General features: G+C 39.9%; 2 protein-coding genes across 2 annotated transcripts in view; one reads left to right on the forward strand and one right to left on the reverse strand.

Moving 5' to 3' along the window:
* Positions 1 to 474: 474 nt before the first annotated feature.
* gpr137ba (G protein-coupled receptor 137Ba) lies at positions 475 to 11001 on the reverse strand. Its single transcript, XM_066697061.1, has 7 exons — positions 10594 to 11001; positions 7475 to 7524; positions 6706 to 6928; positions 5432 to 5581; positions 4214 to 4342; positions 3656 to 3777; positions 475 to 3085 (listed from the first exon to the last, which is right to left on the reverse strand). The coding sequence occupies exons 1-7, from the start codon at positions 10963 to 10965 to the stop codon at positions 2974 to 2976; spliced, it is 1158 nt and encodes a 385-aa protein (XP_066553158.1). The 5' UTR covers positions 10966 to 11001; the 3' UTR covers positions 475 to 2973.
* A 9055-nt stretch (positions 11002 to 20056) lies between these two features.
* nid1a (nidogen 1a) overlaps positions 20057 to 25798 on the forward strand; it is a 40358-nt gene continuing 34616 nt past the window's right edge. The window contains exon 1 of the mRNA XM_066696452.1: positions 20057 to 20409. Coding sequence (XP_066552549.1) covers positions 20206 to 20409 — 204 coding nt within the window. The 5' untranslated portion in view covers positions 20057 to 20205. The remainder of the gene's footprint in view (positions 20410 to 25798) is intronic.

Here is a 25798-nt window from a genome sequence, read left to right on the forward strand (position 1 = left end):
ATATATATATATATAATATATTTTTTTTTCTTTCTTTCTTGATACCAAACATTTTCTAGCTAATGAGGACAACACATTCCCCTTGTTTCCTTGATTTAATTGCAGTCCCATAGTTTTGTCATCCCTAGTCTCCAGTCTTAATTTGTCACATAGTCAATCCAGAGGGAGACTCAAGACTCAACGGCTTACCAGGTACCGCTGAGCTCAAATTCTCAGTAAGAGCCGCATTGTTCCTTCCTGTAATGCTATGCCCCTGTGGTTTGCTTATTAAGATTTATTACAGTCATCACAGGGCTTGAGTGGGTTTTCTGGATTTGTAGGGTATAGGGGTGGAAAAAAAATCACATCTGCACAGTTTTGCAAATTTAAATCGCACAATAAATAAAAACAAATCCTTCCTATGCGATATTCAACACGTTTTCCACAGCCATTGCACACCAAAGTAACCGAAAGAAAGCAGTCGATGCACACAGATTTTTCTACAAAGTGCTCTTTATTCATGGCTCTGGCCCAGTGTGAACCAGGAGCCACCGGTTTAAAAAAAAAAAAAAAACGCTAACAAAAATGTGACGTTAAAATGTTTAGGTTTTTTTTTTTTTATGTTTACAAAAAAAGAAAACTTACGTTCAGAAAATGAACATATAACAATAAGTTTACCACAGATAGCACATCTCATCAATAATAATAATAAATACAAGTTGCCTTCCCTTCTCTAATTGCTGTAGGCACGGGTCTAGTTGAGGATGTCCGGTCTTTGCAAAGCTGGCTATGAGTTACCACAGTAGACAACTACCAGATTAATATTGCTCCCTAAAGATTAATTGTTTGGGGTTTTAAGGTCTGCGACCAATGGGATTAGTGGTAAATCCAGCACCTTTTTCAACCGTTCTTCCTTGGCTCCTTGTCCCATTGCTATCAGTCCACTCCTTAGTCTGCAGTCTAATGAGGAACTTGTCCTCAGTGTTGTCTAGATTGCTTATTTAAAAGCACAAGAAGCAGGGGTTAAAATGTACAGTTGCATATAACCAGCTGTCTCTAGAATTCTCTAGGAGACTTGTGTGTAAATGTCCATGTCAGTCCTTGCATCCTGAGACATTTTTAATGCTCTTTAAGGTGTAATGATCATTCATATCTGTCAGCTTTAATGCAATGGAAGTGCCCCCAGTTGGCATTTCTCCCGCTGCCAGTAATGTCCCTCAGACAGCAGCATCAAGGACACATTCCAGTTGGAGTGAAGGGGAATGCACTTATTTTTAACTTGAAAGGTTTGAAATTTGACAGGGTACCGACAGTGCTACAAATGAAAGTGACGACGGGGGAAATATGGGTGACCTATGTACTGTTTTAAGGATATTTGTAACAATTACACAGACTTTGGAGGGTTTACACTGTGTTTTAATCTATTTAAAAGCAGGGCATGCCCTTCACTTTGTGTGTGTATTGGTCATTACAGTCACTACCTAGGTCTATCAAGGTGGGTATTGTATTTAGGCCTGACCTGCAGTCCTACTGTGTCAGATAAATTAATCTATTTAAACTATCTATTTCAATTAAAGTACCCCCAACACTATTTTATTCATACAGTACATTTTTAAATGAAGTCAAATCTTGTGAAAAACTACTGTAGTAAGAACTGACCTGAATGTGATGTAGTTTTCTATGTTTACATGATATTTCAGTTTCAAAGGACATGGATAGACCTTTTTCAGGTCATTTGCACAGACACAGGGATGAGTAAATGTTTAAGGTCAATGTTTGCACAGGTACAGTATCCGAATACCTTTGTCAGCAAGGTTTCTTCGCCATGAGAGGTAAGCAGTTTATTTTGTTTGTTTAAATCCAATTGGAAATGTTTTGGTGTTTTCCAAAAACTCCAATTAAAAATATTCTAAGGTGCTTTCCAAAAACTGTGCCTAATCTCATGCTCATGCAAAAGCATTGTGAAATGACGGATTGTGGTACTGTTTAATATTCATAGAAGAACTCTCTAACTGTAACATCTGCTTCTCTGTACTAAATTTATCACTTCATTAAACTGATTACATTCTTAGCAAAATAAATAGTTGCTTGTATTTGTGTTGTCGTTGGTCCTTTTCATATTTAAATTCACAGGCCTCAAATATTTTCCTTTTACTCTGTTAATGATACGTTTTTTTCTTTCGCATTTCCTCCAGAATTTGCGTGCTTCCTTTCTCCCAGCTGGATTAAAGGTCAAAGGGCATTCTATTGGAGCTCTTTGTTCACATTTGAAAGATTAATTTAACAGAGTATTATTTCCCTTTGGTTTGCAACTTGTGTGATGCAGCAGACCGACATTTACACTACATTATTGATAATGTAGCATTTTTAAGCTTGGCTGGGGGAACCTGGAGATCCTTCAGTGTCTTTCTTCCATTTCTGTCTTTTATTGTGTCTGGTATGCAGAAATATATATATTTTTGTTCCAACCCTTCTAGCATGTTTTGATAAGTCCTGTTCAATAATTATTAATGAGTAAGAGCTTCAATTGATTAGGACCTTTGCAAAAAAGGCATAGCTCCTTTTGCTTTCCACCAACAGTGGGTGGTGAAATCTGCACGATTCTTGGAAGTGTGGAAATCGCAAGTGCTGCTGTTATGTCTGCACCATTCCACCACATCGAGTGGAGTTTTTTATCAAACAAACAAGCAGATAATGGAGCCTGCAATCACTCTGTCTTCTGTGTTTTTATGTTCATGTTTAGAGGCTGGAGGAAGAAGTGAGTTGATTTTCAAAATGGTAGCCTTCTGATAAAGCGGCCCCAGAGACTCATCAGGGGTCAAAACAGCAGAAATCAGCAGGTATAGGATTATTATTAAATGCAGAAGAATCGAAAGCGAAAGAAGGCATACTTCTCGCTTGTGCAAACCCGCTTCGTAGAGCTTCCGAAGCCCTTCAGACTTCCACAGCGACTGGTGGATGCATGTGAACGCACGCAGGGCACGTAGCCTGTCTTCAGTATGGGTTGAGTTCTTCTGGAGCAGTGGCCGACTCCAGCTCCTCCGATCCTATATAGGCCACAAAGCTGCCGCTTCTGCTTCCCCAGTCGTAATACTCTGCTGTGAGGCTGTGGACGAGAGAGTGTCACCAAACGTCATTTAAAGCATGACAACATATCTGTAGCAGTCAATAAAAGCCCAGCAGCCCCCTTTAATGCACAATGACGAAAATTGTGATCATACGTTTAGGGACCAGCACAATTGAGTGATAAGTTATCTAATTGGTACTGTATGTTGAATGTGGTTTTGTGGGGTTTATATCTGAAAGCACTTTGTATTTGTGGACTAGTTCCTCAATAGTTTTTTTCTTTGTGCTGTGTATTTATGTCCTGTTCGTTAATCTACCTGCCACACTGCTACAGTTCCTGATTTATCAAGGGGAGTGATGGAGACCGTTTGCACTTGCCCACCGCCAAGCCACCCACATCTCTTGATTTCTGTTTAATTCACAAGCGGCCAAACCTTACCACCCAATACACAAGATGTTTCACAAACCAGTAGCGTCTGACCACAGGACCCAACTTGTGTTCACAGGAGTGCTATTACCAGTGGAGCCACTGTGGAGCATCCTCCCATATCTCTATTAAGAGCACTGTTAATAATAAGCCACTGAGATTGTTCCTCTCCACAGTGCTTACTTGGCCTGGACGTTCTGTGGAAGAATGTTCCAGGCCAGATCGTCATCACTGTCGTAACGTCGGGGGTTGTCGAAGAAGTAAGCCCTGGAGGAGAAGACGTGGCCAGGAATGCCAGATCCGCTCTGCAAGGACAAAGACATTGCGAAGTCAGTCACACACATTGTGTCACAATCCTAAAGCTGTTGGTATTGTAACTTGGCTCGTTGTGTACTGGGGCCTAGTTGATTTTAAAGATGGCAGATGTGTGCTGAAGATGTCCGAAAATGTATTTTTGGTAAAAAAAAAAAAAAAAAAAATACAAATAAAAAGAAGAGAATTTGGAATACGAAGAGAATGATTGATCTGAGCCGGGACTCATAGAAGAGTGAAGACTGTGCTGTGAGATGTACCTAAAATAGCACCGGGTAAAACTAGTGCTAAGCTGGGTCTGTGAAATCGGCCTGTTATTGTTTGACTCCCAAAGTTCTACTTAACTTCCCTGATTTTCTTTGCATTTATTCACCTGTAAAGGCAGGGCTACCTAACCAAAACTGATTCCCAAGACTCGACCCCACTTACTCTGTCCTGTGCCGGTCTGCGGACTCTGAAGAAGAAAACCACGAGTGAAGTGGGGAGCAGCTCCCATACAAAGAGGATCACTCCAAACACGATATACCCAGCATCACCCAGTGTGGACTTCAAGTCGGCCTGTCAGGAGAGCTCATTCAGTCAGACCGTGAACAAATGTGCTGTGAATCGTCTCTACATTCAGCTCATACTATAAGTTTATAGGTCATGTGAAGGGCATCTCATGTATAAGAGATGTTAACTGTCTTGTTCAGTTTGGGCGAGAGGACCACAAAGCGAAGCTGAGCTCTTCTGTCTGCACAAACGGTGCACAATATTGTTGCTTATCAATAAGAAACCCCTTTCACAGGACCTATTAACTTATAAGACAGGCACATGAGGATTAGACACACAAATATCTTGCCAGTGCATTTTCATTCAATTTAACAGCTTCTTAAATTAATGGTTTCTCTCCATGTTTTGCTTCAGGATTCGCTGTAACTGACCTACAGTAGCTGATCTATGTTGTGTTCTCAATGATTAAACGTAATTTAAAAACTATTAAAAACAAATATACATTCTGAGAAACTGGCACCACTGGCATTTAAGTGTCCTGAAACATTGTTGGTAACTGAAGAATGTTTAAATCCTGATCATTCTCTGCATGGGATGACATTTATTCACAACATAAGAGGTATAAGAATTTGAAAATGCTGCTCTGTGATTGGCTGGCTTCTCATATGTGATTTGTTGTCATTTTATTATTATATTTTATTAGCACACACCCTTATCCAAAGCAACTTACAAGTGTTACAATAAAACACATCAAATACAATTGGCCATTTATAAAGCTGGGTATTAACTGCAGAAATCTAGTTGAAGTACCTTGCTCAAGGGTACAGCAACAATGTCCCCCACCTGGGACTGAACTGACAACCCTTCACAGTCCAGAGAGCTATGACACAGTACTGCAGGGCTTTGGGAACCCATCTCCACTTGTTTCAGAAAATAATCATAATTATTATTATTCCATTTGGCCGTCATCCTTATCTTACATGTTCACAAGAGTAAAACGTAATCAACAAATGATACTAGAATTACAATATGATCCAATCCAATGCATGTGCTTCGGTAAGGAGACCAGTAGTAACTGCAGCACAAGGCCACAGTAATACAATGAAAGTAATTAAGTCCAATGATTTGGCAGCCATGCAGGGAAAGTATTCCTACCTGGTCTGAAACGTTGTACCAGTCATAGTCGAAGGAGTTGATGCTTTTGTAGTTGGCGAGACCCAGCACAACCAGGTTGTAACATGCTCGGGATGTATAGAGTAAAATGACAGTCACTCCTATTATTGTCACCTGGCAAACTGACGTTCCCTGCAAGAAATAAAAGCACTTGTTGTATGTAGTTCACAGTCATGAATCTCCACCCCAAAGGAAATACACTCAGCAGCGTGACTGTTATATGTTAAATGTTATATTTGCTTTGTTATAATATATTTTGATTAAAACATTTTATATATAAAGCTACCTGTGTTTGCATTGTTGCAATTTGTTTGATTTTTGTGATTTTATTTATTTTCTATCTATTCCCTGAACCCCAGCAAGGACTGGAAAACATATTGTTTTTGTGAGTAAGTTCTTTAACTGTCAACTCAGGCAGCTCCCTGACACTTTGTGGTTGAACTGTGAAAAGAGGCCTCAGTGGGCTGTTTATGGTGTACATTGGATGCTGTAAATGACACGCAAATAACGATCATGAAAACTGCTGTACTTGGACTGCATTTCCTGATGAAATCTAGCCCTCTTTAACAGTGCTTGTGGTTTTTCAGTCTACGTGTTTGGAATGGAAACTGAGAGTCTAGACCTGTCGTTATGTTGTGTGGGTTTGTTCTCTCCGACGACAGATTTGGGGGGGGGGGGGTTCTGCTCACATATGTTAGACCACTCTTGTCCATAGGTTGTGCCTTACTCAGTGCAAGGGGTATCGATTTTGGGGTTTGATATTGTTGGAGGAAAAATCTTTCTTTTTTTTTGTTTGCAATTATTTTTTTAATTCATACCCTCCCTCAAAGAAATTGTAAATCAGTTGTAAATCAACTCAGCTACCTGCTACTGTCTTTAAAACCAGCAGTAGAGGTAGACATAGTGAATGAGGTGACCCTTGTCCACTTGGAGCTCATCCAATCCAAATTTCATACAAAAAGTCGGCATTCTGCAATGGTTTTTAATAATATTTGTAACCCGTATGTAGGTCTGGGAGCATATCTGCTCCAAAATACTCAATCAATAATGTTTTGGTGCAGGGCATTTGATTAAAGAACTTGCATATGGCCACTAATTCAAAACCACCCATGCTGTCTTTCTTAATCAGAGAAGAGGAGGGAGAGTTTTGGCGTGCCGCTCCTCTGGTAAGTCTTCAAGATCTGGATTTTTGAACTTCACTCTACTCTTTTCTCTGACTGGCAGTTTGGAGCCTCCCTTTATGACTGGAATCTCACCTTAGACTCCAGGTAGATGTTTGCTAAGGACATCTTGGCGATTTTGTAGAGGCACAGAGAGAGAGAGACAGCGCAAAGGACGAAGAGGGTGTCGTTGATTGTCACCCGCACCAAGACGATGGTCTTCACATCTGTGCTGGTCATCTTCACCAGGAGAGCGCAGGTCAGGTTCACCGCCAGGAAAACTAGACTGATGGACACGAAGACCAAGTACAGAGGCAACCTGGGAAACCACAAGTATTCACAATCTGGGAATAGCAGGTGTAGAATCACAGCAGCACCTGACACTCCCAACTACGGTGACCGCAGGTCTCAATAAGGCTATATCGATAAGGAGTGGACACCTGATCAACGTTACTGGTTCGATTGGGAGAGAACTATCACATTTAGCTTTTAGAAGCATTTTATTACCAACAGAAAGAACATAGTGACTTAAAGATATTTTATTCTATCAATACAATGACAGTGGAAAATAGTAATGGCAGTGTTGTATTTTCTTTCAGAGCCATATTATGTTCCCAAGATCATTTGGCTTGGGATTTGAGGCTTCAGCTCCTCAGATACATGATCGTGTGACATTTTGCAAATGGCCCGAAAAAGACAACATATGTGTCTGATCAGATTCAGGAGGTGATATTTAGCTCTACCATATTCTTTGTGTCATACTTTAAACCAGACAACAGCCACGCAGTTTAATTTAGAGACAAGATCGTATCACTTTCACTGCCCTGGGCTTTGTAAAGAAAAACAGCCTCCGAAGGTGTCTGACCTGTATTTCAGGAGCTCTGGGACGTACTTGGATTTAGCCTTGAAGATAACCTGTGTGAAGAGAAGAAAAGGTGATTGAAGCATTAAATTCACCATGACTCGCCTTTTTGCTATTCCTGACGATTACCCTCTTTAGTCCAATGCGCACTTAGGCAGTTTCAATCAGAGTTCCAGGCCACGTTAATTTAGTGCTTATGAGTCATAATTAATCTGAAGACCTAATCCTATTCACATCCTGAGGATTAATCAAAACACAATGAACGTGCATCTACCCTTGTGGAAAAGGAATCAAAAGGAACATACTCAAAGTACATTTTATACAGAATACATTTTGTGTAATCTGAGGTGTGAAACTCTTAGCTGTAGTTAAAATAGAGAAGGAAACAATGATTTGCAATACATTTTGCAACTAGCCTCAGATGTAGATAAGGAATACAAATCATTACATTGCAGTGCAAACACATTACTGCAGAGTATAAAGCTAACCTGTCTCACAGCCAATATCTCCTCAGAACCTGAAAACATTCATTTTTACTCATCGGTTGTGCCAAATACCTTTACTGGCATAATCTTCCGTCTATGTGAAGTCCAATGAAATTTATATGAGCATCTAAAAGGGGAGATACAATGGATATCTCCCAAATTGATCAGATATCAATGTAGTTGTTTTAACTTTGCACACCACAATTTGCAAGTAAAATCTTTACACTTGTGAAACTTTTCTGCTGTTTCTTTATTCCCCAGAAAATCAAATTGAATTCTGCATCAAATGATTAGTCCACTATTCAAATGGCATTTTCTGGGAGAGGTATAAAATGGTTGATTGGCAGTTGATATATTGGAGACTTGGAATGGATTAATCAGTGCTGTGGGCAAAAAATAGGAAAACAGAGACAGAGTGGCATTCTCACAAAACCAATGTTTAGGGTCTACCTGTCAGGTGAGATCTTTTCCATGTGAAGCCAAAATATGAAACATCACACACCAACCAGTGTTTTACAAGAAGCCATTCACATTGGCTGCCCTGCACTGGCTAAAATATTTCCCACCCCATTTCTTGGGCCAAGCCCAGAAAATGTTGGGATGTGAGATCCTGCAAGGATCAGCGAGGGCACCCAGAGTTCAGATCTGGTCTCTCTTTTGATTTCTGTTTCCTGTTATTTCGGAGTTTCCCTCCCCAGCTTTGAACAGGTTTTGCAAGAAAATGTAATGTCACTGTCAGGCGAAGAATACAAGGAAGCCGGATTTTCAAAACAGCAGCAGGTTAGAAATCTGGTCTGTTTCTATGTTCAGCAGTAAGAACAGAACTTAACTCTGGAGGGATGACAGAACCCAGGGTCGGCACAAACATGAGGTAAATTAGGTTAGGGGACTTTCATTTTTTGGTAGGCATAAAAACTTTGTGGAGGGTGCTAAAATAAGTAAACTATAAAATAGTATTGTCACCAAAAGTTGGCAGATCTTTAGTTTAAACTTTACTGGTTGAAGCTGACCAACATAAGTGTTTTTACCATTCACCTGTGCCTGTCCTAGGTGGGGGAAACAGATCGCCTAGGTAATCACTGAAGTCTTAGAAGTCCTTCACATAGAGAAGTGAAACCATTTAGACTAACCATGCATTATCAGGATAACTCTGTGAGACCATGGTTAAGATGCAGCCAATTGGCACACGATATAAAAGCTACCAATGCAAGAAAAAATAAAAGTTTATATTTTGTCAATATTGCACATGGTTTATCAATTTCACTTCTCAGTTTTGTTCTAAAGTGGCAAAGAGACTGGCATTGGACGTGTTCATGTTTTCTAATCATTAGATGAATCCTAAAGAATGCAAATAATTGTTTTTAATATTTACGAATACTTATTTTTTGATTCAATTATTTTATCCTTAACCCAAATCTCATACCTTTCCCTTAAATGCTATTTTACCATTAACTCACTAACTCAAACCCATCACCCCCTTGCACCCTAACTCTCTGCACTGATACTAGCTCCACAATACAGGAATTCTAAATCTTCCCAAAAGCCTAAATGCTTAGCCCTCTTTCTTAGCCAGTCTCAACACCAGCTCCAAAATTCGACCATAAATGCAAAAAAAAATGAACTAAACCTAAAACCTGAACTGCATTCTAACCTGCCAACTCTAACTGAATCCAGTACTATCCTAAAAACGTACTCCTACACCCGATAACGAGGTGTAAACCTTAGACATGACCTTTTCACCTTAAACTTTTTTTACCTTCCACTAATCCTGAAACCCTAAAACTAACCATTAAATTGTCATACCTGCATGCTAACCACAACGTTTTCTTCTTAATCTTAATCTCAAACTATGAACCAAAATCCTGAAGCTAAACTCCCAAAATTAAAATGCTTGAACTGAATCTAATCCCCTAAAACCCTAGTAGTCCGAATTTAGTGTTGCTGTGTGTTCAATATCAGACATGAAACCAAAACACTGCCTGCCTGTGCCTCCATCTTTAGTCATCAAATGATTAAAGTCTATTCCTTGGCCTCGGTGTGTTGGATTATTAACCACATCTGCTTACTCAGCACAGCTGGGGAGTCACCTTTTTTGCTCCTGGCCGCGAAATTTGCTCCTGGCACCTGCGCACTGATCAGCATTAGACATTAGACTTGTCCTGACTAGCCTGTTGTTAGGACCAGACTATCAGGCTGTCAGCCTGCTTTGATCAAACCAAGTAAACAAGTCTCCTTTGCCTGCTGAGCTGTATGAATCTCACTCTGACCTGCCTGTGCTGTACACTATACTGTCCATCACTAAAGCAATGCATGTTTAGACTGCAGTGCCAAAGCGTGGGAGCTCTCTCATTAGTTTACATTGCCTCTACACCAAAAAAGACACAATTGAATGTGAACTACAAGCCTGTTTTGCCTGGTAGAGGTTCCTTTTATTAGCAAGTAATCCACAGATTACTAAATGAAGAAGGCAAGACAACAGCCCTGATTCAAAAGGACGCCTGAGGGTTCTTTCTCCATTTCAGAAAGTAAATAAACACTTCCCACTGCTATGATAAAATCTACTTCCCTTGCAGATCTTTCTACCCATCTATGCAGTATTTGAGTCTTGGTGGTGGGTGGGGGGATTACAAGACTAACCTGGGCGAAGTAGAGATTCATCAGGCTGAGAGTGAAGAACTGAAGACACACGGGGAAGCAGTAGAGCAGCCAGAAGGTGAAGGGACTGAGGGAGTTGGCTGTCACAAAGTTCCTGAAGTAGAAGGAGAAGAGCACGGTCCGCAGTGCTGCCCATAGCAGGCAGAGGAACAGGAACACAGTCTGGTAGCTGAAGCGCTTGTGTCGGTAGTGGAGGATGAGCCAGAGCTGTACGTAGATGAAGACAAAGAGCAACGAGTAGAAGATGGTGTAGGCGATGGTCAGGCCCAGCTTCACGAACGGGGGTACAGCTGGGCTCAGGGTGGGAGGTGGTACGGACTCGTTCCTCTGGAGGTCCCTTAGCACTGCATCCATCCCCCCCCCTCCCCAACTCCCCCTTCTCCTTCTACTTCTTACCCTCTTGTGCTCTTTCCCTGTCTCGACCTGTTTGCCCTGTCCCGGTCTGTGCCTCCCGCTGCCTGAGCCGAACGCTGTCTCTCGCGCACAGAAAAGGAGAGGGATTGGTGAAAAAAGGAAAGCAAACAAGCCTCACTTCCTGGTTGCTGATCTGCGAAGGGCCAGAAGCTGCAACACATGATCTCTATTCAGAATGAATCATTTGTCAGCACTTAGCAGGAAACTGAAAAGCGTCTCTTTGTGGGCATTCCCCAAGCCATCCAGATTTAACCCTGTACACGGACTGGGCTGAATGTTTCAACACAGAAAGAGAGACTCTTGGAGCTTGAAATGCCTGTTTGTTGATTTCTTTTTACACCCAGGCACTTTCATTTATAATAATATGTTGACATCATCGATATAATGATATATTATACACTGGTCCGTGTGCAGATCCTTCTCTGAGTGGAAGAATTACCCTGAATGATGGTACCTGAAATTGTCACAAACTTCTTGGACAGGATATTTTTCTACATTCCTTGTTTGGTTTTCGAAAAACCTGTTTGAGATTATTTATATTTGAAGTAGTCTGAATGGGGAGTGAATAAAGTGCATTCAACAGGTTTCAAAGAATTGAAGTCTGTCAGGAGAAAGAAACTCCTTAACCAACCACATCACATACATTGATTGGAAATAATGTAACATGCACATATGTATGTAATCACGTTGTTCTGTTACCAGCTAACTTTTTAAAGCAGCATACACAAATCTTGTTTACATGTTAATGGAAAATGTGAGCTCAGTTTGTTCGACAGGATCCGTGGTCGAGTTACTCTCCTAATTTGTGTACTTTCACTTCTGCTAATATTCACCATTAAGAGGCAGTAAGTGATTATATTTTAATTGCAGAATGTTTGCATTGTGTTTCAGCTGGGCCTTCATATGATTCTGCATTGAAACAGAAATCATATGACACAGAAAGACACTTGTTTTCATATCAAACCCCATTCAGAACTGAATTTCTTTAGTAAAGAAACATGTTTGATTATGGTTCATGCAGACTGTCTGTGGGCTGCATTACTGATACACTTACAATATTGCATCCTGAGTTTCACATACTAGCAATAAGTTTACAATTAGTAGTTGTACTGTGCCTAGTCAGGGCAATCCATGAGTCTTTGTCAATTAGGAAGATGCCCTTGGATTCTAGCTGTACCCATCATTCCCTTTTGCCTGTGATCAACAGCAGATACGATATTCTGGTGGTTAACTTATGACGGCTGCTTATTTTCTTTCTCTTGACCAAAGGGCATGGGAACTGGGGGAAGCCCTGCAATGGAGTTCTCTGCCCAGACCTTTGCTCATTCTTGATGTTTTTCTCTGGGAGTTGTTATTCTCCACCCAGGAAGGGAAACATGACTGTGGGTTGTTTTCCAGCTGTCAAAAACTAAAGGAGCAGTTTGGAAAAGGGCCAAAGAAACACAACAGACTTGTTGGCAAGCTCTGACACAGTCCTCCAGTTATCAGTTGGCCAAACAGGTAAATTACGCTGAATGCAATCAGAGCACACTTATGAACTGATGCTACTTCTACATTATTATTATTTATTTATTTTAATTTCTTGGCAGACGCCCTTATCCAGGGCGACTTACAACATAAATTCTACATGTAGAATTTCTTGCTCAGTACTGCACAATAAGTTGGTCTACAAATGATAATAGTGATTATTATTATTATTATTATTATTATTATTATTATTATTATTATTATTATTAAAAACAATAATACAACTTTGTTACTTTTATTTTTCTCCTTTCTTTTTCTATTCTTTTCTCTCTTTTACTTCTAGGTTTCTGGAGGAAAGAAGCCGCATTATTTCTGCTGGCACTAAACAATAAAACATATTTCCTTTCCAAAATGAAAGGCAATTTATTTTCTCTGGGAAATGAAGACATATTACAAATCTGTTTAAGAAGTTCTGAACTCTGTGTAATCTGTGAATTTGATTCATTGGTGTGGTTATGGTTTCTGGATGCAGATTAAAAGGATATTTTGAAAGTCATCCCCTACTTTCCTACCACCCCCCCTCCAAGTGTAAAAAAAAATATATATAAAATTATGAAGAATGTTATGGTATGATTAGCATTTTAAAAATATGTTTTATTACTGTACTTTATTACAACACTAACATATTTACAGGGAAAGGATAATAGTTCTGCAGTATGCCTTGTCATTTATTCTTTTTGTTTGTATGTTGGTTTATTTGTTTATTATATGCCATCTTTAAAGTTTTTATTCAGGTGCCTTGGGTTGATGTGACTTCCAGTTGTGTGGTTGGGAGGAGACACTGGAATGTTTCTACTTCAAATAAACTACAATTCTTCAAACAACTACTTACAATAAAAAAAAAAAAATGGGCACACTCGGATTTGGTTACATAACCCAGCTACCTTTCCCTTCCTAACAATGTCGGAAAACAAAGGCTCTTGGAGTTACCTAGGAAACTATGACACATGACCCCTCCCACCTTGGCAATGTATATTCCCCTGCCAATGGTTTTTGAATCAAACACATTTCTGACTCCTTCTCCTCTTCGCAGCAAGGGGCCTAGTTCAGTCTGTGTATCGTAGCCCATTTCACTGGAAGATTAGGTCTCTGAACTCTGAAGTGGGGGATCGTATTTTCAATCCCAGGTTGGGGACACTGCTGTCATACCTTTGAGCAAGACACTGTACCTAGATTACTCCAGTAAACCCCAGCTGTATACATGGGTAATTGTATGTAATAATGGGGTATATTGTAACAATTGTAAGTCACCCTGGATGAGGGCATCTGCTAAGAAATATATTATAATCATACTAAAATGCCAGTCATGCATGTGAAACGCAGCAGTATCTAATTCTTTCGTCCCCAAATTCTGCAGAAATTCATGTTGACTTGCTTTCATAAATGTTCTAAATATGGTCATGCCTACTGGCACCCAGCTGGTTCCCACACACATAGCTGCGTCACATAGATGCCTGTGACATCACTGACCTTAAGAGAGTGCTTTCAAAGCCTGCCAGGGTAACCGTAAATCATGCTGAAAAGAAAGCAGTAATATCGGAGGCTATCTGTTTCTCACCAAATCCTATTCCCTTTGCAATATGTCTGTTGTTATTGATGATGATTGTTTTTTTTCTCAAGGTCCACCACTACCCCTGTGACGTCAATCTAGGGAAAATCACTGAGAAATTAAACTTCCTAGACCTTCAATAACCGCCCCCGCCCCCCGCCAGCGTGACCACTCTAATCCTACCAGGCAGCCTGCTTCATCTAGGCCTGCTACTGTTGCTGTCTGGGTTTGAAAACATTAGTCTCTTTTCATTAACATAAATGCATGTGACACAGCTTTCCTGCTCTATGATGTATGATGCAAATGCACCGCAAAAGGCTTTTACCAGGGAACTAGCCCATTTAGATCACTTTTTTATTTGCTGAGCTGATGCATTTAGGAAAGGAGGATTTAGGAAACTGTGTTTAAATAGTTATCTAGCTCTGCCCGCAAATAAGGCATCTTTCTGAAGTTCAATAGGTAAGTTATTATGATGCCAACACTCTATTCCACTGGGAAAGAATGCAGAATAAAACATATAATACATAAATCAACAAACAAACAAACTCTTAACTTGAGAATTATAAATGAATTACTAAAATGGAGCCTGCTATGAACTTATACTGGGTACAAAACCCTCTACCACCATCAGATGGTGCTGTTGGACCATTTTGACCATCCATATAGTCATGATGGCAATGATGGAACTCAGGGGCTGGTCCACCCTGGAGAGTCACAATCATCTCAATGCAAGTTTGTTGGTCCAAACATAATCACTCACTGGGTACCTTGTGCACATTCAGCCAACACTCGGCTTAATTAACCATTTCACAAGTTGATCAAAACCCAAAACAGAAGATACCGAGGATCTGCAAGCTCTGGCTTGGCCACCGCTGGTCTAACTTTTTTACATCGAATCCAGGCTTTGATGGGCCCAATATTTCAATTTTTGAAGCCCTCCACTTTTCCTAATTCCTTAATTTAACAAGATAGGTACTTAAATGGTCTTCCCCGCATTTATACACTTCTTCACACAGGTAGTTGTCACAATCTGGAACAAACTCCCCAGCGATGTAGTTGAAGCTGAAAATGGTAATGCTGGGTAGTGCATTTCAAAGCAAAGACTACCCAAGTACCCAAGAGCTTTCAAAAGAAGTCCAGGACAAAGTTGTTGAAAGGCACAGAACAGAGGAAAGGTATACAAAATATAAAAGGCCTTGAATATCCCTTGGAGCACAGTCAAGGCTTATTAAAAAGTGGAAGGTGTATGGCACCACCAAGAGTCTGCCTAGATCATGCTGTCCCTGCTGGATGACCGAGCAAGAAGGAGACTGATCAGAGAGGCTACCAAAAGGCCAATGGCAACTTTGCAAGAGCCACAGGCTTTTATGGCCAAAACTGGTGAAAGTGTAAATGTGACAACAATGTCCCAAGCACTCCACACATTTCACATGTATGGTGCTGAAGAAAGACCACCTTAAATCCCATTTGAAGAATACCAAACAACACTCAGGAAATATTTTAGACATGTGGCAAAAAGTTTTGTGGTCAGCCAAAGAACACGATCTCTACTGTGAAGCACGCTGGTGGCAGCATCATGCTATTAGGATGGTTATCATTGGCAGGGACTGGGTCAGATGAATGGAGCAAGCTATAGAATTGTATTGCACTTTTGTAATGCTCTTATATTTTGTAAGTCACCCTGGATAAGTGCATCTGCTAATAAATAAATAATAATAATAATAATACAAGTATTAACTCAGGGGGGTGGAGACTTATCAAATTATGATATTTCAGTTTTGTATCTTTAATATATAATATTTTTCACACATTTTTTTTCCCCCCTTAATAGTGTTGCGTATGGTGTGTAGATTAGTAGATAAAATACTAATTTAAATGCATGAAACTGAGGCACTGACACAACAAAATGTGAAAAAAGTTCAAGGGGGTGTAGACTTTCTAAAGGCACTGTATACAACTTTGGACTGGGTTATCACCTTCCACTTTGTGTAAAAATGTAATCCACTGTATTGGAAAAAACAACAACTACAAAAAACAACCTGAAAGACATGCATAAAAACAGCAACATACTGAAGTGGCATACTAAAGCTGTTAAACTAATTAAAGAGTTCAAAGAGTTCTTTCCGTTATCCATTTATCTATCCTTGTGCAGCTGTGACTTAATCAGTTGCTTCCTGAAAGCTTAGTATTGCAGTATTTCTCTATGGCAATGTATGATGAAGTGGTATTTAACCTGGGTCCCTGGAGAACCCAAGACCCTCTTATCAGCCCTAACCACTGCAACCCCTACCAAACAAGACATACAACAAAATTTGTCTAATTTAAAATTTCGAGGAGGGCGATGAAGTAGGAATGCAAATGCTAGACAGATTTCTCTCATGTACATCAGGCAACATCCTCAATGTGTCTTAATGGTCACAGAAAAAATGCAGAATACAGTAATGAACAATAAAGTGCCATGGGTTTATATAATATTCAGCTGCCAGCCTGTGTCAGTAACCAGTATGTGCTATGCTGGCTTTTTGGATCCCTTCCAGAGTTCAAAATGAAGGACAATACAAAAGTGTTTGTTTAAAAAGGGGGTTTTAATAAGACTTTGTGGAGCCAGTCGGCTTTAGATTGAAAGCTACTGCTGCTCTCAGTCAAAGTTATAGGTTGTCTGGATGGATCTATACTGACGTATAGAGACAGTGAACAATGTTTTCTTCACAGTCAGACATACTTGTTAAGTCAACTTTGGCACTACATAAGTAAACTCCGTACAGGTCATTAGCACTTGTCTTCTTGTTTTATTTCTGTGGGTTATTTGGTGTTCTAGCTTTAGTTCTTTTAAGCATTTGTGCTTGTTTATTTTTAGTTTTGTTACATAAAATTGAAAAACTGACAACTTAATTATGCAGATGTCGTGTGACAGTTTTTCTGGGGGGACAGGGTTGTGCTTTTCACGGGCTTTTCAAATCAAGTAACACCAACTGTCTGTCAAATCTCAGAGCCCGTTTCTCAACATATGGAGATACAGTCGAACGAATTCACGCCCTTCATTTGAAACATGGATATTTATTGATTGGTTTGGTTAAATACATATTTTTTATTAAACTAAACTTGTTAATCAATCATATCTTTTCAGAGTTGGATGTTGATTCAGCCTGGCAAACAATTGAATGAACGGATTAGCATATTAATATTAATAATATAATAACTGTTTATATATATATATATATTTATTGCTGATGTACACAAAGTTTAACCAACAACCATCAACCATCTCAGACATCTTTAAAAATCAGAAATGCATGCTTGCAAACCTTTCTGCTCTGTTCAAGGCAGTGTAATCCCCTCCCTAACCATATGTGTGTATATTATTTCGTACTATGTGTGTATGTTTGTGTACACCTGTGTCCGCATTCTGTTTACTTTTCATCAGGCAGGGTTGCATTGGATAATGGATTTTGTGAACGAAAAACTGGAGTTTAGGAGTGAGACGATCTAGGAGACAGGCTCAGCCGTCCCACAGGGTCAGTAACACTGCAGGAAGTGCAAGCATCTGGTTTTCTCCACAGGACGGATTGGGGTGGGGGGGGTTGTTGAGGAAGCAGGAATGCGGAAACAGAGATTGCTGGAGCTGGACGCTCATACAGTTTGTATGCTCTGAAAAATACATTTAGACATTAATCCATTCTGAGACACCACCTGCTAGACTGCATTACTTGGAGGCGAGAGATATGAATTGTTACCCAGTAGTACATACCTCTGGTACTTGAGGACTCCACTGTCTTTCTCACAATACCTGCTCTCTTTATTGCAGGGCTTAATTATTTATTTCCTTAGTGAACCAATTCAACCTGTTTCCCAGGTGATGATATGTAGGCTGATGAAGCCTGCCTGGTCGTGACCCTCCAGGACTGGAACCTTAAAACAAAAGAACATAAGAAAGGTTTCAGACCAGAGAATGCCATTCAGTTATCTTGTTGACTTACCTGCCATTATTGAATGGATCGAATGTGGCAGGCAGACTTTTTCTGCACCCACAACACTTTGCGTAAAGAAATACCTCCTATTTTCTATCTTAAATAGACTTCCGCTCAATTTCCCCTTGTGATCTCAGTGCCTTTTCCCTTGTTGATCCTAAAGTAGTCCTTTGGGTCAACTTTATTAATATCCTTCAGGATTTTGAATACTCGTATCAAGTCTCTTGTATTCTCACCTGTGCCATACAAAAGAGATTTGTTTTTTTTAAACTGTATATGTCTCAGGAACATACCTTTGAGGACAGGAATGTTTTTTTTATATTCTTTCTAATTGCATTGACCAATTGTATACAATCTTCAAAATGAGGTCTTACAAAATAATTGTTGAATTTCAGCATTAAAGAGCGTTCAGTACAGCAGGGGGCAGCAACTCACAAGGTGTGAATTGCTACAGAGGGCGCTGTGGCGTATGGGGAAGGCAGTACGATGTGCTAGAGTGCCCCTTCAAACTAGCACACCAGCCTGGGTTATGATCCTCTTTTTAAAAGCACAGGTTATGATTTTCATTAGTGTGAAAGCACTATGGTGTATGTGGATCTAGCCTGCCTATTGAAATTGCAGCATGATACCCGACCTGCCTACCTGACACTGCTGTTGTTACCTGGATGGAGGATGCTAGTGTGAAAGGGTGGTGTCATGCAGAAGGGATCGCCCTTAAATCTAATGGAGAACCAAAATGTGATTCAAGTAATGTGTTGACAGGACAAAGAATGATACCTGGCTGGAAATTAATTTAATTTCTTGGGCTGTGTTGTTTGGTTTGGTTTAACTGATTTGCTGTGTACGTGAAAGTTAGCCCGCTCTAGTCTTAGAGATGGTTCTGGCTTTCATTCCACCTGGGCACCTAATATCTGAATTCAAACTAACATGTTTCTGAATTGGACTCAATGACCATTTTCCACAGGCCCTAAACTGTCAAAGACCAGACCGAGACCTGTAAACGTGTTATGGATTACTTACTGGACTATGGGGATCTCAGTCCATCACAGAAGCGGTGGAAATTATTTAACAGAGTGTGTGGAGGACAAATTACGATGAAAAAAGGTCAGGGAGCAGAATTTTGAAATGCTGACAGACACAGAGTCTGGCTCATTTCAAACCAAACACTGGAACTGACAGCAGCACAGAAAGACAACACAGTTCCTCAACACACAAGCAGTCAAATGTGTTGGTTAACTGCAGTGTTTCATATATATAAATGAACAAACCAAGTGTATATCCCCTACCACTGAATATGTTCACTGTAATTTAGATTCTAAACATCCAGGGTCGAAATCTCTTTGTCTTGTAAAGCCTAATGTTTTTTTTTTTTTTTTTTTTTTTTCAGAATTCATTATTTTTTTTGCATTTTTTGATAACCACTTTTCGTAGGTGACTACATTAATTTAACCTTTTAGACATTTGCTTTCAATTATTTTTGATTACTCAAAGTTATTGTTTTTAATTCCTACATTTATTTTTAGGACTCAGATTTGGTGAACAGATTTGGGTCTGGCCTACGAATTAAGTGGTGCTTGCCAGTGCTAGTTATCCACATCACCCTCTGGCACCCTGGGCATTTTATGTGGTGATGAATAGATGGAAGGGATAGAAGACATACAATTAACGGAAGATCTCAAATCACTTTTAAATAAAATAAGTGCATCTAAATCTTTCTTTAAAATAAATATGACAATTTAGTGTAGTAACCATTACCATATATGCTGCGGCTGTACATTTTCCAGATCAGCAGGGACACACGCACCCGGGGACACACATGGAAATTGGGCTTCAAGGCAGTCAAGACAGAAAACAGGAGACACTTCTAACACATAGAGTTGCCACAAAAAGAATCGGATAAGGGGGAATAGGAATATCTAAAACAAAAGCCAGCAAAATACTATCAATCAGTTGTTTGAGGAGTCGGAGCCCAGTCCAGCTCCGCCCTCACTCCGTAGCCCCTCTGCTTGGGGGAAAAAAATATTGTTGGTTCTTCGGCGCAGAAAGTGGGACAGCTCAGGGTGTGCAACTGAATTCGCATCCGAGGAGGTTTTACACAACTTTCCTGTCAAGTTTGAGTCCTGTGCCGTGTTGGCGATGGGTTTACAACGACCGAGCTGGTTCATCTGGATGAGCCTGCTGTCGCTAGCGGGGCCCGTCCGCAGCCTGAGCCGCAGGGAGCTCTTCCAGCACGGCGGGGCGGCGGGGGACCGGGTCCTGGCTGCCGGGGACGACGCCACCCAAGAGCTCGCCCTGGACACACCGCTGCATTTCTTCGACGGCAAATTCAACAGCGTCTATGTAAGTAACTTAAACTTACATTGTCACTTTTCCAAAGAGTGAATGATAAATTATACTGGAAGTATATAAAAAAAAACAAGTGGCAAACTTTTGAGAAGTCCTCGAACCATACAAAACGCGTATGGTATGGTCGACATGGGTCTTAAATGTAATAAAAACAAACTGCATTAAAAACATTTTTTCGCAATTAATATGTTCCCTTAAAATAAGAGAATAAATGTATAGCCTAGAGTTGTGCATGTATATGAATGTGCATGTATAGAGTTACATTTAGACGTGAGAATGCCTTAGCACGCTTAGGAAAACCGATGTATTTAAAACTGACTGAGAGTTTCAGTGGTTTGTTCATAATAACGTTATATTGAGCTATTTTATATTATAGTAAGTTGCCGCGAATAATTAAACTCCAGTTAAGGTGCATTTCAAGATGAGTGAAAGATGACCGCTACAATCGCGCAAAGTTTCTTCATATTGTGCAAAACACGCTTGTGCTCACGCAGTTGTGGTTTACCTTGAAATTTCACCTTTGACACCTGCACGTTGCAAACTCTGTAGTTTGGACTTTCCTATGCTGTGGTGAAAGCAGTTTTTGTTGTGTACAAATCCACTGTTAGAAAGGGAATAAGAGAGATTTCTGTTCTGCGCGGATCTGCGCTGCTGCACCAATGGGATTGCTGGGATTCTGCAAGTCTGCGCAGAGCTTTGGCGATCTGCGCGAAAAGAACGTGATGAAGGCGGACAGTGGTATGAGGTTCTTCAGTGGAAACTTGAAGGCCTGGGTGGCAGATACGATACATGGATGAAGGCTGATGCTTTCCAAGGATATTCTGCTGCACTTTTAAAGTCTATGTTTGGTCTTGATGAATTGACATAAGTGAAACATTACCTATCAGTTTTAACTATGGTCAACTATGCTCACAGCTAGACATAAAGAGGTGGTTTGACAGATCTAGCCTAGACTATACAAGACTAATGTTAATGAAGATCTGTGTACAGTACCTGCAGATCTAAAATGAATAAAATAAAGATTTAATTCTGATTTCTAGACATTCACAGCTGGTCTCACAGACCTTGATTAGCACTAGTCTTGAGCTACTCTACCTAAAATAACATTGGATAGTCCAAGACTAGTGCTAACTGGGTCTGGGAAACCAGTTCAAACGTCTAAGTAGCACAGGCTATTTGGTGTAATGTTTATACTAACCAATCAACATCTATCAAAACGATAGACAAATCAACAAATCAATCTTGGAAAAAATGCATACATTCTAGAAATACAGAATAAATCAAAATAAAGTATTCTATTTTAAACCTATGGGAAATGACAATGAACAAGATTAAACTTGGAAATCCATAATGATCTGATGCCAAATCCATCATGGTTTACAGATTGGTGTTAAGTAGGTTATGTTAATGGCAGGACCTGACTCAATTTACAGATCAGCTGCTGAGTTCCCACCTGAAATGTATTGTAGGGACTTCAGCTGGTCTAATACTGTATATGAACCGCAGCTGAGAACAGGGTTTGTACCCCTCCCATCACTTTGGAGTGTTCAGTTAAAAGTGGGAGAAAAACATTTTGATATTTTTAACATGTAAGTTAGTTACATCAGTTGGATGTAAAGGTAATTTTCGGAATTCTCAAAATACATTTTGAGGCTTATTTTGAATAACTTGCAAAATGTGCGTGGCAGTTATTTGACATGGCCTTGGTTGTCAACATTTGAACTCTTTTCTTCAGCAGACTTTCATTCTCTTGCTCATCTTTTGAAACAAGGCCAAATAAGTTTATTTTTTCTTTTATTGTCCACCAATTATGCCTAGCTGACTTAGCATAATAGCCGGAGAATAGGCAGACAGTTTGACACACAGCTTGCCTGTTGTACAGAATGTAAGCTGACCCCCTTATTCCTAAAATAGAAATGTGTTTCCAGTGAAGTATTGTCCTAAATAGTGTGAATGGCCTGTTTAAGCTCCATTGCAGTGTTCTCATAACAAGTGTTAATATACTACTGGCAATGATTCTTACTGCATAAAAGGTCAATCCGTGGATTTAAGTTGTCTTTCAAAGTCCTATATTACCATGCAGTACTTATTCCACAATTTTAACTGCAGATAAACTACAGGTTACTGAATGTGTCTGCAAAAGCCTGTACATAGTCTTCCAAAAATTAACTCTGGTGCCAGAATTTATTTAGATGCTTACATGAACTCATAATATAGAAGTCGCTCAACTTGACTTGGCATAGATTGCACATGCAACCATGTCAGGGGAGCCTCTTTTTCCCACACACTGTTTCCCACAATGCCCCAAAGTGAATTCAAATAATGGCACCTAGAAATACTGCTATTCTAACCACCCTCTTTCCTCCAGACTCTCACGTCCACATTATTGACCGATTAGAGACCCTTATTCCAGACTCTTTGTGCTTCTCCCCTGGCTGTCTCGGGCCAAAGTGTTTTTCCATCATTTCCCTTCCTCAGTGGCTTCCTTTCCCACTGAAGCATCCTGTATGTGATTGCACAAAGCACTACTATGTGGGCATGGACTGTCATTATTGGAGATTAAAGCAACTTTTGTAATTAATTCCCAGGACACGTGTCTTAGAGTAGTTTCTATATTGTAATGGTCTGCCTTATCACATGCCATCATGTATATAGTCAGACCCCAGATTCATACTTTTGTCTCTCTGGGCAACAAATCCATTATGCTGTTATCCCAAGCTTTGGGGATTTGTACACTGTCAAGAGTTTCATGTGTCTCCCTCTGAACTCTGCAGCAACTTCAGTAACCAATAGGCATATTTGTTTTCCATGTTATTTATCATTTATTATCCTTTATTTAGGCGTTTTTAGGCGTGGAACTTTTTTTTTTCTTCCCAGTAGCAATAAATATCAGGTGAAATTGTGTGCTTTTAAATATATGATCATGATCAGCTATATATGTTGGTGGAAAACTGGTTTTATCAAACAAATGCTTCATTACAAGTGATTTACAGCTAACCACAAGTTGGGAACAGACAAGTTTATTAAAGTGAATATTCGTTAAAACACCAACCACATATTTCAGATATTACAGGACTCACTAAATGTATTCACTGTGTCATGACATAGAGGAACGATGGATCATATCTTATTTCAGGGAACAAATAATTGGGGGAAAGAAACAGGAAACCTAAAGCTATTAAGTCAGTAAGTCAGTTTACTTTCACCAGTTCCTGTTCTTTATTATTGCGTTTTGAATCAATGACCACTGTGCATGCATACATCTACAATCTTCTACCAAGTCAGGGATGTTTTCAGATTTAAGACTAATTCAGAAAAAAACATCCAGGTAAAAGCCTACAATCTGAGCCACTACCTTAAATTAACCAGATGAGTTAGATAAGAAGGTAACCCTTTTCCCCTTCATCTTTGCTTGGCCAAAACTCACAATCACAGAAGCAACATACCATTCCCAGAAAACACATTTAAGATCCATTTTGATTTGATGCAAACCAAAAAGAAAAGTATTATAAGCAAGTTCAGATATTGCTCTATGCTTATTAAATCCTACAGCCAAGATCCTCTGATAGCAAACCGTGGCATTTTAAGTTCTGCAAGTGTGGCTTCTGAAATTAAATGTATAGTAATGTGTGTGTGACCTGGTATGTAGTTGTCAATCTACATGATCCAGGATACATCATTTTGAGCAGTCGGTTACACATAACTCAACTTAACCAATTTTCCCCCAATTAAGTAGTTACATTAAGTATTCATGATGTCTGCTGTAAAAATCTGTGTTATCTGCCTTACCTTTGCTCCTTTGCCCAAAACAATATATTGTAAGGACTTCATAAATGTTACGGTTTGAGGCCCAGGGAGGGTGGGAGAATGTGTTTTTTTATTTTTTGTGTGCTTTGCCGGTTCCCTCTTGAGTCGTTTCCGATGTTTTATTGAGGGCAGGATTGACGGCTCTGGAGACGCCAGGTTCGCATTGCAGAATTCCAGTGATATCCCTGAGGGTTTCCCCTGGACAGCTGTGTCCGTAGCAGCGCTTCAGCAGATGTTAGCACAGCCCCTGTGTCCTCCAGCTTTCCTAAAGTTCAGGTTGAGGTTTTTTATTTTCTACTGCGGGTTTTGTCTTTCAAGTCCAACAGCTGGGTTTCATATTGCTCATTCCGCTACAGGACTACAGAGCGCCCCTGGGAAGAGGGAGGGTCTGGAGCATTGTGGTGGGGGGTGGGCTAGGGGTAAATTCTTTCTGCAGGCAAATTGGGCTTTTTTCTCTGTAAGGTTATTCATTTCAGATAACACTAAACTGGAGAGCCCTGTGGCTTGGATTTGTGATCCTCCTGTCCAGTGAATGGAATCCACCACTGCTGCTATCAATGTTTTAATGAAAAGAGGGAATTGTCTGGCATTATTCTTTTAAGGTGCAGGTTGCATCATGGGGTGTTTATTAGGAGTGGTGTTTTCAATTAAAGCCTTAACTACAGTTGCCCATTGGGTGTCATTATACCTAATGGGTAGTTCCAAACATTGTTTTCTCAACTTTTGCTCAGTCAACTGTTGGAGTCAAGCTACTCCAAGCCCCCCAGTCTTATGCATTAGGCTCTCCGATTTAGGTCTGTCTCTCCATTGCTCGATTAATTTCGCTCTACTTACCCCTTAGTCTTGCTCTCAATTGGTAGAGCACCTTTTTATATGTATTTTTGATGAAAAGCACCACCGCAAAAGGTCCTGCACCACCGCAAAAGGTCCTGCACCGGATTGCGTCAAAGTAGAGGTCAAAGGAAAAAGTTGAGCTGGAGGAGTGACAAGATTAAGGCCATTCTTCAGTTACATACCAATCACTGTATTAACAGTACTGTGCACACAGGAAGGCAACCGAGACATTTGTGAGCAATTTGAACTAAGAGACTAAGAGATGTTTATCTTAAAGGAGGCTATTAATAAACAACTGACAGTATTATCAATTCAATGCAACAGCTAGGGTCTGTCAATCCATGTTATAACAAATAAACCTAGATTAATAACACATACATACATATAGCATTACATAACTAAATAATGAAGGCACCATCCATGTGTTGCTAAAAGTCAGATCTAATGTAATGGTTTAGGAATCTCAGTGTGTTTTCCTGCACATACAAAATCATAAGGCTGATGCATTTCGAGGGGTCTGTAGACTGTGTCCAGATGTGCCCAGATGTATTATTATACATCTCAGCTGTGAAGAAATTGTGGAAATGTTCACTATTTAAATTGTCCCACTTGCAGCAGCTGTCCCTCATTACTGTAAGGTAGAGCATTTGCTTGTAAAATGATTTGTAGTTGGTTTAGTTTGCCATCAACAAATATTCCCTAGTGGGAATTGTTACAGTTTGAGCTGGGATTTTTTTTTTAT

This window comes from Amia ocellicauda, chromosome 23, assembly GCF_036373705.1.
Source record: "Amia ocellicauda isolate fAmiCal2 chromosome 23, fAmiCal2.hap1, whole genome shotgun sequence".
Classification (NCBI taxonomy): domain Eukaryota; kingdom Metazoa; phylum Chordata; class Actinopteri; order Amiiformes; family Amiidae; genus Amia; species Amia ocellicauda.

Bases quoted from the DNA above. Each gene is read 5' to 3' on its own strand.
- gpr137ba (XM_066697061.1), bottom strand. From the start codon at position 10,965: ATGGATGCAGTGCTAAGGGACCTCCAGAGGAACGAGTCCGTACCACCT. The intron at 5,582-6,705 runs GTGAGATTCCAG...TATTTCTTGCAG, and splicing joins ACATCTACCTGGAGTCTAAG to GGAACGTCAGTTTGCCAGGT. The intron at 4,343-5,431 runs GTAGGAATACTT...CTCTCCTGACAG, and splicing joins GGTACAACGTTTCAGACCAG to GCCGACTTGAAGTCCACACT.